At 42.5% G+C, this 15397-nt stretch overlaps 1 protein-coding gene across 3 annotated transcripts in view; it reads right to left on the bottom strand.

Annotated features, from left to right (window-relative positions):
* The window catches only part of LOC137352198 (protein-arginine deiminase type-2-like), a 55299-nt gene extending 46925 nt beyond the window's left edge, over positions 1–8374 (bottom strand). Inside the window, exon 1 of one of the 3 annotated variants that reach the window (XM_068017396.1) lies at positions 8356–8374. In XM_068017396.1, coding sequence (XP_067873497.1) covers positions 8356–8358 — 3 coding nt within the window. In that variant the 5' untranslated portion in view covers positions 8359–8374. Of the gene's footprint in view, positions 1–146; positions 224–332; positions 377–8355 lie in introns of those variants that run through there. The other 2 variants (XM_068017395.1, XM_068017394.1) reach the window with 2 other exon arrangements.
* Positions 8375–15397: the final 7023 nt, after the last annotated feature.

Raw genomic sequence — 15397 nt, 5'->3', positions numbered from 1 at the left:
TTGAAAATAATAAGCCTTCGATAAGATCCTGACTTTCCTGCCCCTGTGTCCTTTACCCATCCCAGGTACTGTGTATCCCTCTTACAACTGATTTGGAGACCTGATCTCTCTTTTTCAGCCTCACTTACAATTCCCGTTTACTATACCTCTTTCAGTGTAGACAGCTGCTTCTCAAATGGAGCTTGCCTTCTCAGAGGGATTATCATGAATACATAAACTCCACCACACCCCCAACAGTGCATGTGGCAAAACATGCTCTGCTGATTAGATATTTATTTCAGAAAAGGTTACAGGACCAACCCACTGCTTCATTCCAAAAATGCTGAACTCACACAAATCAGTGGGAACCTCTGGAGAGAACAATCCTTCATCAGAACTTTGTGGGCTGGATTTTGATGTCCCAACGTCAGGAGCGGCAGCAGGTGCAGAAAATGGTGGCCACTACAATTCTGCGGGAGATGTCCACTTAATGTATTGATGGTGACCCCCGCCCCCCTCCAATTGTGTGGCGGGGGCGGCATTGGCGACGCCGTGAATGGTGTCACTTGATGCGGGAGCTAGTCCTGGTGCCATTTTTAAAAGGCTGCCAGCCCTGTAAACAAAATGCAGAGTTGACCCCTTGAGCCCCCCCCATCTATAAAGAAAATGCAGAGTTGACCCCTTCCTCTCCTCAGTCGTGCCAGCTTCTTGTGGATGGGAAAGTGAAGGCGTGTGAGTGCCACACATCCAGCTCAAAGTCAGGACGATGGGAAGATGGCAGCGGATGACATTGAAATTTATGCAGAGAGGTATTTTAAATATTTAAACTCGGGTCCTGTATCAGAGCGGCTGAGGTGCTGCCACGGATCTTCCCCACCCCCGGGAAGATTGGGTCCGGCGATCCTGGCGTCGGGTTCTGTGGCGGCTGCTGCCGCTCCGATTCTCTGGCCCCCTGCCCCCACCCCCTCGCCACAAAACCCGATGTCGGGCTGAGAACAAAATCCAGCCCTGTATTTTCTGATTTTGTATTGTATTTACAGCTTTTCACTATTTATGGCAGTTTAATAGCTCAGAGAGACTGCTCACAACCAGCTCCAGCTGACTGAGCAATTGAATTGTAAGGGCATAAAACAGATGCCAATTAGAGTAAAAGAGGAGAAAAAGAAATGGTTCAGTTCCAAGGGAACTTTTCTGGAAGGTGTCAGAAATATTTGCTTAGACTGATTTTTTTTTAATAGCTTTTATTAACACCTTGAGGACAAGCACACAGAATCAGGCTTGATTATCATTCCCAATGGCAAATTCACTGTGACTCCATCCTATGTTCCTCTATTGAATTCGTTTTAACTTTGTAGACAAGTTGCTAGTGCTATTTGCACCCTATTTATCTCTGAAAGGCAAGAGAATTGCAGTGTTGCTGCAGCATTGCATTGGTAACCACTCGGAATGTGAGGGCACTGACAACACAGACTGAGAGAAGAGGACAAAAGTAAAATACTGAGGATGTTGGAAATCTGAAGCAAAAACAGAAAATGCTGGAAAATGCTCAGCAGGTCAGGCAGCATCTATGGAGAGAAAAAGGTTAATGTTTCAGATGACGTTTCCTCAGAACCTATCAGCAGCTTTGGATTCTCCTAGGATGCTTCCAGCATGGACTCGATGGGCCGAATGCCCTCCTTCTGCACTGTAAGTGACTCTATGTCTCTTAACTGCCCTCTGAAATGACGTAACAAGTCACCCAGCTGTATTCATGATGCTGGCTTACCACCACCTTCTCAAGGGCAATTAGGGATGGCCATTAATGCTGCCCTTGCCAATGATGTCCACATCCTGTGAATGAGTTTAAAAAAAAGTCAAGGCTGACAGTGAGTGAAAGGTAAGACAGCTAAGCAGCAGCTTGAAAAGTGCAAAATGAGCTTTGTTAAATGTTAGGAACATCCAAGAGAAGGAGCAGTGTTTCAACTTGTCATCCTGAAAAGTATTTAGCAGAATTGGATACTTTACTGGTTTGGCTTGTTAAGCCACTGAACAATGTAAGCGAAAACAAACATTAAAAAAGCTAATCAGTTTACAATGTTTCCCTACTCCATATGTATTTTAGATATTGCTCCACGTCAAACGTCTTCCCACATGTAGCTAATGCATGAGAGAGCCCAGGTCAGCTCACCTTCCACTCTCCTTCCTTTCATCAGGGGAAGAAAACTTTGGATTGTATCAGAGCAGAGATCTTGTGACCAGCAATCCCAGTACTAGGTCTAAAATGAAAATGTTGTTTCCAGTATTCACATCTCTCACTATAAAAAATGCATACACCTTCACAACAAAAATGACAAAATTTTAAAGTAATTTATGAGCTATGAAGCATTTTGGGGCACCCTGGGGATGTGAAAAGCACTAAATAAATGCAAGTTCCTTTGATACCTAGAGAGATGTGTTACTCCAGTTTATAGAAATACAACAACAACTTGTATTTATATAGCATCTTAAATGAAAGGAGGAGAGATAAGTGTTGGGAAGCTGATAATGTTCAGTTACAGGATAAATATGAATAAATCAATAACACGAAAGGTAGTCAACAGTTTATTGTTTGCAATAGCAGAGACATTAACCCTATGAATAATGGAGATGTATATATTGTGACGGAAATCACACATGCCAAATGGAAAAATATTAATTTCATCGTATGAAACTCTGCTTGAGAACTTTTTACTGGATGTTACAAATAACTTAAAAAGCAGAACCGAACAGCTAAAAATGGCCACGCATATTTGCATTTGAGAAGACAAAGGCTGGCTGAGAGACAAGAGGTAAATTACCCAGTCTAGCTGGAACAGTGCGGGTACTCCCTGATTCAATTAGCGAGATTGGTTTTGTCAATAGTGGTGATCAAGAGACGTGACACCCTTTGACTTTGAAAGAGCCAACCTCGCCCCACCCCCCCCACCACCAAGTATGTCTGAACAGCCTTAAATTCCAAAGATCCTTCCAGAAGTTGCTGTTTCAAACAAAGAGATGGTCACATGACTTCTGATGAAGGGTCACTGACCTGAAACGTTAACCCTGCTTCTCTTTCCACAGATGCTGCCAGACCTGCTGAGTATTTCCAGCAATTCTTGTTTTTATTTTAGGTCACATGACATACCTGCTGGTGTAACACTGAGGTTTTGAAATTGTGCCTCAGAATGAACAAGAGACTGGAACTGAACTTCAAGGAAAAGCGTCTCTCTCTCTCTCTCTCTCCAGCAAAGTCCCAGGGAAACCACGGTGGCAGCTACTACGCCTCAAGACTATAGAACTTTACAGATCACCACCAAGTAGACAGATAAAACCTCTCTTCAGCCTCGGGAACCAGAGAAGCAAACCTGAAATTGTGCACATAGCCCCAGTGAGGACTCCAAGACTTTAACTTCAATTAAGGACATTACAACCCAGCATCTGAATTCCATTTATTACAAACTTTACTTCAAACTCCCAACTCTTTCTTCCCTCTGTATCTATTTGTGTGTGTGTGTGTGTGTGTGCGCTTATGAGTGTGGATGCGTCGCATATTTCAGTAATTTTAACCGGTTTAGAGTGATAAGGTTAGTAAACTTACCTCTTTCTTGTTTAAACTCAAGAAAACATGTCTGATTGGTTCATTGTAATTATATTCCAGGAACAGTGAGCAAGGGCTCACTGAGGTGGTAAGTTAAAACCACTGTGTTTAAAAAATTAAACTCTGTTACGGCCAAACCAGAAAAGAGGGGAGAGGGAAGCCTGAGACCCCTTCTTCACTTGGTCGTAACAATATGCACCAAATGTAATTACTTTAAATTAGTTTCTCTAATTCACAAGTTGCAAAATACTCTCAGAGCATCTCCATGTCTTTTGTAGTCAGAGGGTGGTGAAATCATATTGACTTTAATGAAATTAATATTGGTTGTGGGTTATAATTGCTGGCAGATGCGAAATTTCCCATTTTGCATCCCTACGCAAGTCATATCTCACCCCCATGGTCTTAACATAGAAACATAGAAAATAGGAGGAGTAGGCCATTCGGCCCTTCGAGCCTGCTCCGTCATTCATTATGATCATGGCTGATCATCCAACTCAGTAACCTGATCTCGCTTTCGCCCATATACTTTGCCTCTTCCTTGGATCTAATGCTATCTCTAATTTCCCTTGTAAGCCATGGTTTGGCCACCTTTCTCGTTTTACTTTTGCGCCAGACAGGAATAAACAATTGTTGCAGTTCATCCATGTGCTCTTTGAATGTTTGCCATTGCCTTTCCACCATCGTCCCTTTAAGTAGCGTTTCCCAATCCATCATAGCCAACTCGCGCCTCATACCTTCGTAGTTTCCTTTACTAAGATTCAGGACCCTAGCCTCAGAATCAACTAAGTCACTCTCCATCTTGATGAAGAATTCTATCATATTATGGTCGCTCATCCCCAAGGGGTCTCGCACAACTAGATTGTCAATTATTCCTCTCTCATTACACATTACCCAGTCTAGGATGGCCTGTTCTCTAGTTGGTTCCTCAACGTATTAGTCCAGAAAACTATCCCGTATACACTCCAAGAATTCCTCCTCTACAGTATTGTGACTATTGGTCTTCTGGAGTTTTGTGTATATCAATGAAATGGTGCAGTGAAAGTGTAATAATCAAACAAAATCCTTATTGTCAGTGGACAAAACCACTGTAGCATCACTGAAAAGCAGTTTCACTGCAGATTTGTTTCTTCACAGCTCAACTATATATAAGGAACAAAGGTCGATCTGGTGGAAACCGCTTTGTGACATGGTACAAGGCATTTATACTGTTCTGGAAATAAAGCACTCTAGTTTTCAAAGAACAATATTAATGTGGCATAAGAAGGTCGCTAGATTGCCTAGGTGTCAGCCATGGCTCAGTAGTAACATTTTTGCCTCTAAATCAAAAGATTGTGCGCTCAAGCTCTACTCTAGGACATAATCTAGGCAAGACACTACAGTGCAGCACTGTTAGAGATGCTGTCCTCCAGTTAAGATGTTAAACTGAGGTCCTCTCTGTCTTCTTAGGTGGGTGCAAAAGATTCCATGACACTATTAAAAGAGCAGGATATTTCTTCCTGGTCCTGGCCAATATCTGTCCCTTAAATAACATTAAAGGCAACTGATCTGATCATTTATTTTGTTGGTGTTTTCTGGAACTCATTGCTCACAAGGGTGGGGGAAGGGAAGTGAAGACAATCAATGACTTCAAGAGGAAGTTGGATGGCCACTTGAAAGAAATAGACTTACAGGGCTATGGGGATTGAGCTGGGGAGTGGGACTGACTGCATAGCTCCATGGAGAGCCGGAATGGACTCAATGGGCCGAATGGCCTCCTTCTGTGCCGTAAATGACTTTATGACCTTCCTTTGTACAAACTGGCTGCCATGTTTCCTGCATTACATTGCGAAATGTGCTATATAAATGCAAGTTCTTTCTTTAGATGTCTAATTTCTAGGAATTGAAGTATAGCTATTTAGAATCACAGATCTAACAAAGGGCCAATGCATAGGCCTCAAGGTCTTATCCATGACGAGAACTTGTTTCATTAACCAAGAAGTTTCAGTATAGGAATGACCTGGTTATTGGAAGCACCTTCCACTTGGCACGGCTTCCACCAAAATCAGAAACTAGCCTTGGAGAGCTATGAATATAATCTCAATCGTACTATGCAGTTTTATGTGTCGTTTCCAAACCACTGGGTTTATTGAATTTTTCGAATTATACTTAATTACGCTTGCTAAAAACTATATATATTCTTATGCAGGGACCTGTTCTCTGCAGGCAAAAGTAACATGTCCACGCGTTGCAACTTTATTGAATTAAACAAAAGCCTGGGGACAATAGTTCCCTGGTGCATTCCCCATGGCAACACCTCAACCAATTAGAATTGACTTGCCAACCTTTTACACATGTAGTATATATTGTTGCTCTCTTTGGAATTTGCCATTCCTTGTCTGTCCTGATGAGTGCAAGATGAAAATCTTCAACAGCATGTCTCTTTTTTCAACAATACTCAAGAATTATACTTCTTGTTTCTCTTTTGGCTTGATGTGCTTATTCAATGACAGACAGCTATAAAGTTCCAGGTTCAACCCCAGCTATACTAAATTAGCTGGCCTTAGCTAAATCAATAGTGTGGTATTTTTACTGGCCTTAGCATCCCTGGGGTACAGAGGAGAAAATCAAGGTTCCCCAGGGATCGTGTTGCTGATCTTTATCTAGTGACTCTTGGTGGAAAGTATAAGACTACTGAGACAAAATTTTCAACCTATATTCATAAGGTGGTGAAATTAGGTTGCCAGTATCTACTAGACACAAAAAAATGGCTTAAATGCAAGTGAGCAAAATTTGCAAAGGCAATTGAGCTGAAATCCTTGCTCCACCACCAGAAATGCAACAGGACAGGAAATCTGGCCACCACTGAGCCCTGGCATGACCACATTCCAAATCCTGGGGACAGGCCATTTTCATAGAGACAGTGGGTGGCCAGTGTCTGTAGTGATACAACAGAAGTGCCCATCCCAACGTGCATTGTGAGATTTGGGAGGTGCCAAACAAATACAGTCACAAAAGTTTTGGAATACTCTTAAGCGTAGATTCATCATCAGAAATGTAATAATAGCCCTCTAAGATCAATAACCTGTGTTTTGGACCATTTAGGGGCCTACCTAAAACATAGTTGGCTCACCTCACCTAGCTGGCTCACATCTGGTAGATGTTCCCCTGGGCTTCTCTGGTGACATATTGAGTAGAGTTCCTGGGGTAGATATGGTGAAATCCCAGATACACCATTAAAGCTTGCTATGGTTTGGAGGGGTGGGCTAAAGACTCTCCTACCACTGCTCCTTCCACCAATTGGAATTTCGGCTGTACGTTTTGCAGGGTGAAAATTTGAATGGGGCTCCAGCCCCCACCTGATGCCTGCCCTTGAGAAGTGCACTGCTTTTGATTCACCCTGTCCCAGAGAATTTTTCCCCCAATAAGAAGGTAAATTCCAGATAACCAACAATTAAGTTTTGGGGAATTCTGTGTTTGTAAAATTCAACTTATTCCTAAGAGGGACTATCTGAACACAGACATATGTTCAGGTGATAGAACTTGATTTAAATGCCACAAGTTGCAGGTCACTGCGTGGGTATTGTTAGGTGCTCGTATTTTGTCACAGGTTGCATGTTATCAAGGCTGCACAAAACAAAATAAAAGCTAAAACAATGGGCTGTATTTTAAGAGTCTGCCGCCGAAGAAGCCGACGGACATTAAAAAAATAAATGAGTGAAAGACAAAAATCAGGTGACAAAAATTATAGGTTGATGAGGAAAAAGATAAATGATCGTGGAAAATAATTAAATAACTTGAGGAGGGTACAGTAAATGGCAGAACCCTTGGGAGTATTGACAGGCAGACAGGCAGAGAGATCTGGGCATACAGGTCCACAGGTCACTGAAAGTGGCAACGCAGGTGGATAAGGTAATCAAGAAGGCATACGCATGCTTGCCTTCGTCGGTCGGGGCATAGAGTATAAATATTGGCAAGTCATGCTGCAGCTGTACAGAACTTTAGTTAGGCCACACTTCGAATATTGCGTGCAATTCTGGTCGCCACACTACCAGAAGGACGTGGAGGCTTTGGAGAGGGTACAGAAGAGGTTTACCAAGATGTTGCCTGGTCTGGAGGGCATTAGCTATGAGGAGAGGTTGGATAAACTCGGATTGTTTTCACTGGAATGACGGAGGTGGAGGGGTGACACGATAGAGGTTTACAAAGTTATGAGCGGCATGGACAGAGTGGATAGTCTGAAGCTTTTTCCCAGGGTGGAAGAATCAGTTACTATGGGGACATAGGTTTAAGGTGAGAGGGGCAAAGTTTAGAGGGGATGTGCGAGGCAAGTTCTTTACACAGAGGGTGGTGAGTGCCTGGAACTTGCTGCCGGGGGAGGTGGTGGAAGCAGGTACAATAATGACGTTTAAGAGGCATCTTGACAAATACATGAATAGGATGGGAATAGAGGGATACGGTCCCCGGAAGTGCAGAAGGATTTAGTTTAGGCAGGCATCAAGATCAGCGCAGGCTTGGAGGGTGGAATGGCCTGTTCCTGTGCTGTACCGTTCTTTGTTCTTTTTGCTTTGAGGGAAAGATGCCAGATAAAGCAAATACTTATTCTGACAATTAGTTGACACACATAACAGATCCGTATTATGTTTGTCATTTATTTAAGTATGACTCAACTCCTGCTGAGGTGTTGAGCAGTGACCAGGCAACTTCCTGCAGGGATGGGTTCTACAGCTGCTCTCATGCATCTCTCAGCAACTTGCTAGCAGATACTGGGATCACGTCACCCATTCTCACCAGCTTTCACTTACCATATCTGGAAAGAATGCTTTTTCTGCTTGATAAGTCTTTTCCAGCTCAAACGACACAGAAATATCAATAATATCTTCTTCATCCAATCCCAATTCCTTCTTTAGGATATCTCATTCCAATCAATACATCGCTGAGAGGAAGGCAGAGAAAATTTGAAATAGTTATGCAGTAATTTTCACAAAAGTACACAATTACACTTTTCCTTTTCTTTCTTTCTTTTCTTTCTTTATTGACTCACCTATGCATAAGCATTATCTTCGAATAGTTTTTGATTGGTTAGGATTTCATTCATTTTGACTGTTTGTGTATTTAGATCTGGTTGAGAAACATAAAAACAATATTACTCATTATTAACTCCTCATTAACTTTTCATTGAGGCTTCTGTGATCAACAGTTCCACCCATTAATGATCTGCTGTCTGCCTCTCATTCCAGACTATGTACCTTGGAGACATCTGTGCATGTTAAGGATATTGTAGATTTTCCAATAATTCTTCACAATTGCACAAAACACAGGAAAGAAACAAAGCTGAGGCTTCACAGCAAAGCTACAAAAGTGGTCAGTAATAACCAAGAAAGGTGAATTCTTCATTCATTTAATCTCTGCAAACAAAAAGGATTTGCCATCATTAGAGAGTTAGATGAAGAAAAATGAGACAAGGCTCAAGTGGAGCATTAATCACAGAATCACAGAATTGTTACAGCGCAGAATGAGTCCATGCGCCCATCGTGTCCGCACTGGCTCTCTGAAAGAGCAATTCTCTCAATTCCATTCCCCTGCCTTCTCTCCATAACCCTGCACATTCTACCGTTTCATATAACTGTCTAATTCCCTTTTGAATGCTTCAATTGAACTTGCCTCCACCACTGGAACGCACTGCCTGAAGGGGTGGTAGAGGTAGGAATCCTCACACCATTTAAGAAGTATTTAGATGAGCACTTGGAACGCCATAGCATACAAGGCTGCGGGCCAAGTGCTGGAAAATAGGATTAGAATAGTTAGGTGCTTGATGGCCAGCACAGACATGATGGGCCGAAGGGCCTGTTTCTGCGCTGTATAACTCTATGATTCTACAACTTTCTCAGGCAGCACATTCCAGACCTTAACCACTCGCTGTGTGAAAAAGTTTTACCTCATGTCATTTTTGCTTCTCTTATCAAATACCTTAAATCTGTGCCCTCTCATTCTCGATCCTTTCATGAGTGGGAACAGTTTCTCTCCAACTACTCTGTCCAGATCCCTCACCTTTATCAAATCACCTCTCAGCCTTCTCTTCTCCAAGGAAAACAGTCCTAACTCCTCCAATCTATCTTCAAAACTGAAATTCCTCATCCCTGGAACCATTCTCGTGAATCTCTTCTGTACTCTCTCCAACGTCCTCATGTCTTTCCTCAAGTGCGGTGCCCAGAATTGGATGCAATACTCCAGCTGAGGCCGAACTAGTGTCTTATACAAGTTCAACATAACGTCCTTGCTCTTGTACTCTATGCCTCTATTAATAAAGCCCAGGATACTGTATGCTTTATTAACTGCTCTCTCAACCTGTCCTGCCACCTTCAATGACTTATGCACATTTACACCTAGGTCCCTCTGCTCCTGCATCCCCGTTAGCATTGTGCCCTTTATTCTCTCCATGTTCTTTCTACCAAAATGAATCACCTCACATTTCTCTGCATTGAACTTCATCTGCCACCTGTCTGCCCATTCCACCAACTTGTCTATGTCCTTTTGAAGTTCTACACTATCTTCCTCACAGTTCACAATGCTTCCAAGTTTCATATCATCTGCAAACTTTGAAATTGTGCCATGCACACCAAGGCCTAGGTCATTAATATACATCAGGAAAAGCAAGGGTCTCAACACTGATCCCTGGGGAACTCCACTACAAACCTTCCTCCAGCCTGAAAAACATCCATTAACCACTACTCTTTGTTTCCTGTCATCAGCCAATTTTGTATCAATGTTGCTATCGTCCCTTTTATTCCATGAGCTACAAGTTTGCTCACAAGTCTGTTACATGGCACTGTATTAAATGCCTTTTGAAAGTCTATGTACACCACATCAACAGCATTGCCCTCATCAACCTTCTCTGTTACCCCCTCAAAAAACTCCAGCAAGTTAGTTAAACATGATTTCCCCTTAAGAAATCCATGCTGGCTTTCCTTAATTAACTCACATTTGTCCATGTGACTATTGACTTTGTCCCAAATTATTTTTCTAGAAGTTTTCCCACTACCGAAGTCAAAGTGACTGGCCTGTAGTTGCTGGGCTTATCTTTACACCCTTCTTTGAACCAGGGTATAACGTTTGCAATTCTCCAGTCCTCTGGCACCACCCCTGAGTCTGAGGAAGGCTAAAAAATTATGGCTAGTGCCTCTGCAATTTCCACCCTCACTTCCCTCAGTATCCTTGGATGCATCTTTATCCACTTTAAGTTCAGACAGCTTATCGAATACTGCCTCTTTATCAATTTTAAATCCCTCTAGTGTCTGACTTACCTCCTCTTTCAACATTGCCTGGGTTGCATCTTCTTCCTTGGTAAAGACAGATGCAAAGTGTTTATTTAACACCTCAGCTATGCCCTCTGCCTCCATGTGTAAATCCTCTTTCTGGTCTCTAATTGGCCCCACTCCTCCTTTTACCACCCTTTTACTATTTATATGCCTATAGAAAACTTTGGGATTTCCTTTAATGTTAGCTGCCAGTGTGTGAGAACAGAATTTTTAAGAACAGAATTTTATGGGGACATTTAAGATGAAATAATTAATCAATCATGTATTGCTAACAAGCGAGCTTCGGAGCTGCAGAGACAGCTTATCAGTAATTACTTCATAACTTCAGGGCTGCAGAGGCAACTTATCAGCAGAAACAGACTAACAAGCAGAAACTAACAGGAATTTCACCATTGGCCTTGCAGTTGGTACAGCGCAATAGCAGAAAGAGACATTATGCTTCAACAACACTCTTCTCATTGCATCACCCAGACATGACACGTTCCTAAGGAACAGTTAGTGTGAGAAACATACTGACCAGGCAAATCCACGCCCCTTGTCCGAGGGTGGCTCAACCTAACGGTCCAAAAAGATAGGGGAATAAGAAACTGCTTGAGGAGAGGATGACAAGGCAGTACCCCAATCAGACCCCGACACCAAGAAACTGCAGAAGTTTGTACACCAATTGGGAACAAAGAGTAGGTGTTCCTGATTTGTATGAATAACTATAATAAGGCTTGATTTGGCGTGAAGAGTCAGTTCAGTTCAGTTTCGGGGGCGGGTGGGGTGGTGGTGGTTAGTTCAGTGTTAGTTCAGTGTATGTGTTGCTTTTAGTTTTAGTTCAGTTCATTGTTAAGTTTTCTGAAGATGTAACAATTAAGTATTGCAATAAAGTTTCTTAAAGCTACAGTCGGACTTCGTCTCTTTTTGGTGTAACCAATGAGAACAGGAAAATTGAGATCCAACAACTTGGCGTAGTCGGCAGGATCGCTGGAGGATAAAGACCAAAGCACTGGACATCGGACCGTTATCGGGCCCCAGAGGTAAGCACTCCTCGTTGTTTTAAAAGTCCTTGGCCGTTGTCTAAGCTCGGTACTCCACCACGCGATCCCGAACCTTTTAGTTCAGTAACTCGAGTCCATTCTGGGGGAGTACGGAAGACGGAAATCCCATATAGTCAGGCGCCTTATTCGGCGGTATTCGGCGTAATACCTGCCCACGGGCTTCGAAGGAAGCTCCATCGGCTTGAGTTTATCTGTAGAAATATCTGGTTATACCGACTTTACGGCATTGATAAAATGACCGACGAAGGTAACTGACAGTTACCAACTACTGTCAAAGGTGGGCGGGCCCCACCTGACGTTCCCGAAGATGAAATACTTCGGCAGTTAAAAGAATATGTAGAGCAACAGTTTAATTTGGCTAAAACGTACACTGAAATTGGGCAAAAATATGGCACCTCCACGGGACAGTGGTCCCTGGAAGATATAAAGAGAGTTCGGGTAAGGATAAAGAATGGACCCAATGGTCCTTGGCTGCTAAAGGGCAGAAGGCTCCATGACAAAGTTTATGGCAGAGTGACATAAAAGACTATGTTTTAGAGTAAAAACAAGTTACTGTGTCTTTGATTTGAATGTATGAATGTTGGAAACTTCCAAGAATGAATTGAATGTGCCTGGGATGTACAGCTTGTGTTCTGTACAACTTGTGTTCTGTAGAACTGACTGTCGTTAACTCTTTGTTGTCTGGCCTTAATGATGAAAGAATGAGTGGAGATGCTTTCCTTTGAAGTTGATAATGTACTAATGTTTTTGTTGATTTCAAACCCTAAGGATACCAAAAGGATTCAAAAAAGTTTAAAGTGGAGAGTAGTTCTTTTCGATCAGAAAAAAAGGTTACGTAAAGTGACGAAGCTGAGAATGTTTTGCTCCGCCCCCTTGGAGACAAACAAAGAACTTAACCCTGCTGCAGCTTTTTGCATTGCTGAGAGTAAAATTTATACATATTGGACATTGTTAAATTTTAAATTTCTAAATTGACAGATATAAGTGGACAAATTAACCCATTGGGCTCAGGGGCAGAGCCACGATGGATTCTTTGTGTTTTTTTTTTAAGCAGGTGACGGCAGGTTCCAAGGCCATGTGAGAACTGATGCCACAGCAAGAGATCCAGCAGCTTTGAGAATTTAAGAACTGAATTGCAGACATCAAATGTCACAGCATCTTTATCAATGAGACAAAGTGCTTGAGAAGGAGAGATAGTTGCAAGCACTTCTGTCTTTAACGTACAAAAAATACCACCAAGTCTGGGCATAGGAAATTGGAATCAATAAACAAAATTTAATTGATATGAGTGGTTATTTAAAGCACTCAAAGGGAAATTTATCTGATATTTAAGAGGACAATCAAAGTTTTAGAAAATAACAAAACAGTGGTTTACTGTGTTGGACATTAGCAATGGGTTGTGGTCCATACCGTTGGCACAAGAGTGTCAATATAAATTTGCGTTTACGTTCAAGGGACAACAGTACATCTGGACGTGTCTCTCCCAGGGATTTCATAATAATCCATCAATATTCCACCTTCCTCCAGAAGGTCAGAATGAAAGTTAAGCTGAAAAAGGCACAGATAATGAAGGAAAAGGTTTCTTATTTGGGAATAGTAATAACACAGGGAAAGCATGAGACAGAGCAAAAGTGAGTGCAGACAATCCTCGAACTCCCCCTAGCGCAAGATATTAAAGCTCTAAGATAAAAAAGGACAGTTCCTATTCCAGGTTGTGAGATTAAACAGACAAGAAGCACCAACCCCCACGGTTACCCCCACATCCGAATTACCGATGAGTAAGGTTACGACCCAGCAGTAACAAGTGACTGGTCTCCCTTGCCCTGCTTTAACTGCAGGACCAGAAAATGGACTTGCAATAATAAAAATTAATAAAATTGTATATGATAATATAAAGCTTGAGTTGGTACTGGTAATATTGAATATCTCAGATATCCAGCTACCTGGCTGGTGCCCTGAGAAGATCTGAGAGTTGTACAAGGTATTACTGTAACAATTGCTGAGACAGGAATTTGGTAATGAGGGAATAATAAAGGGTAAGAGACATAAACGTAGTTTAGTGAATGATGCAGCCACAGTCCTTAATACGGGAACTTCAGTTGTCAATACTATAGATTTGGAAAATGTGGACCAGAATGTTAGAACTCTTAGTCAGCTAGTAAAGGATATTTTGAAAAAGGAACAAAAGGGACAGAGTGGTGTAGCTAAAGTAGGAAAGGACTTGATGAATACGGTGACAGGAAGGGTGAAGAGACTGCCAAGGTATGTCGTAGCAGGTAGTAAGGAAGCAGGACCCATGAGAGAAAGGGTTAAAGATTTGTGAAGGAGCTGTGCAGACAACTGTACGAGCTGAGGCAGGAGATATAATAGAAACAGACATGAGAGAGGAACAGACGAAGGTGCCTGTTGTGGGAGACAAAGTAATGGTAAAAGGGAAGGGCCGATGGAAACACTGGTCCCAAATGAAGGTATATAAAGTCAACAGCAAATGACCGACTCCAAAATAAACACCACCTGGTATGCAAAGAGATACCGGGAATGGAAGAAAATGTGATTTGTTACATGCAGAGCAACTGAACTAATTACAGGACTGATGAGAGTACTAGAAGGTCATGCTCATACTATTAATGATATCATTTTAAATAATGAAAGTGTTTGTAGTACATACAGTTCGTGAATGTTAGAACAAATTCGAGAAAATTTGAGGCAAATTGATGCAGGACAGGTGTCAGTTTGGATCAATGACACCCAGTTGGAATACTTAACTAGTCACACGAATGATAAAATTACCAGGTGCCAAATCAGAAAACTTAAGGTATGGAAAGGTCAGGAATGTGTAAATACAGGATCTATGAGTATTGGAGTCTTCTCTTCTTTGGCCTCCTTATCTCGAGAGACAATGGGTAAGCGCCTGGGGGTGGTCAGTGGTGTGTGAGCAGCGCCCGGAGTGGCTATAATGGCCAATTCTAGAGTGACAGGCTCTTCCACAGGTGCTGCAGAAAAATTTGTTTGTCGGGGCTGTTACACAGTTGGCTCTCCCCTTGCGCTTTTGTCTTTTTCCCTGCCAACTGCTAAGTCTCTTCGACTCGCCACACTTTAGCCCCGCCTTTATGGCTGCCCGCCAGCTCTGGCCAACACTGGCAACTGACTCCCACGACTTGTGATCAATGTCACAGGACTTCATGTCGCGTTTGCAGACGTCTTTGAAGCGGAGACATGGACGGCCGGTGGGTCTGATAGCAGTGGCGAGCTCGCTGTACAATGTGTCTTTGGGGATCCTGCCATCGTTCATGCGGCTCACATGGCCAAGCCATCTCAAGCGCCACTGACTCAGTAGTGTGTATAAGCTGGGGGTGTTGGCTGCCTCGAGGACTTCTGTGTTGGAGATACGGTCCTGCCACCTGATGCCAAGTATTCTCCGGAGGCAGCGAAGATGGAATGAATTGAGACGTTGCTCTTGGCTGACATATGTTGTCCAGGCCTTG

This window comes from Heterodontus francisci, chromosome 37 (assembly GCF_036365525.1).
Source record: "Heterodontus francisci isolate sHetFra1 chromosome 37, sHetFra1.hap1, whole genome shotgun sequence".
In the NCBI taxonomy this organism is placed as follows: domain Eukaryota; kingdom Metazoa; phylum Chordata; class Chondrichthyes; order Heterodontiformes; family Heterodontidae; genus Heterodontus; species Heterodontus francisci.
Note: the sequence above shows the minus strand (reverse complement) of the source record. Positions and strands in the feature narration are given on the sequence as shown.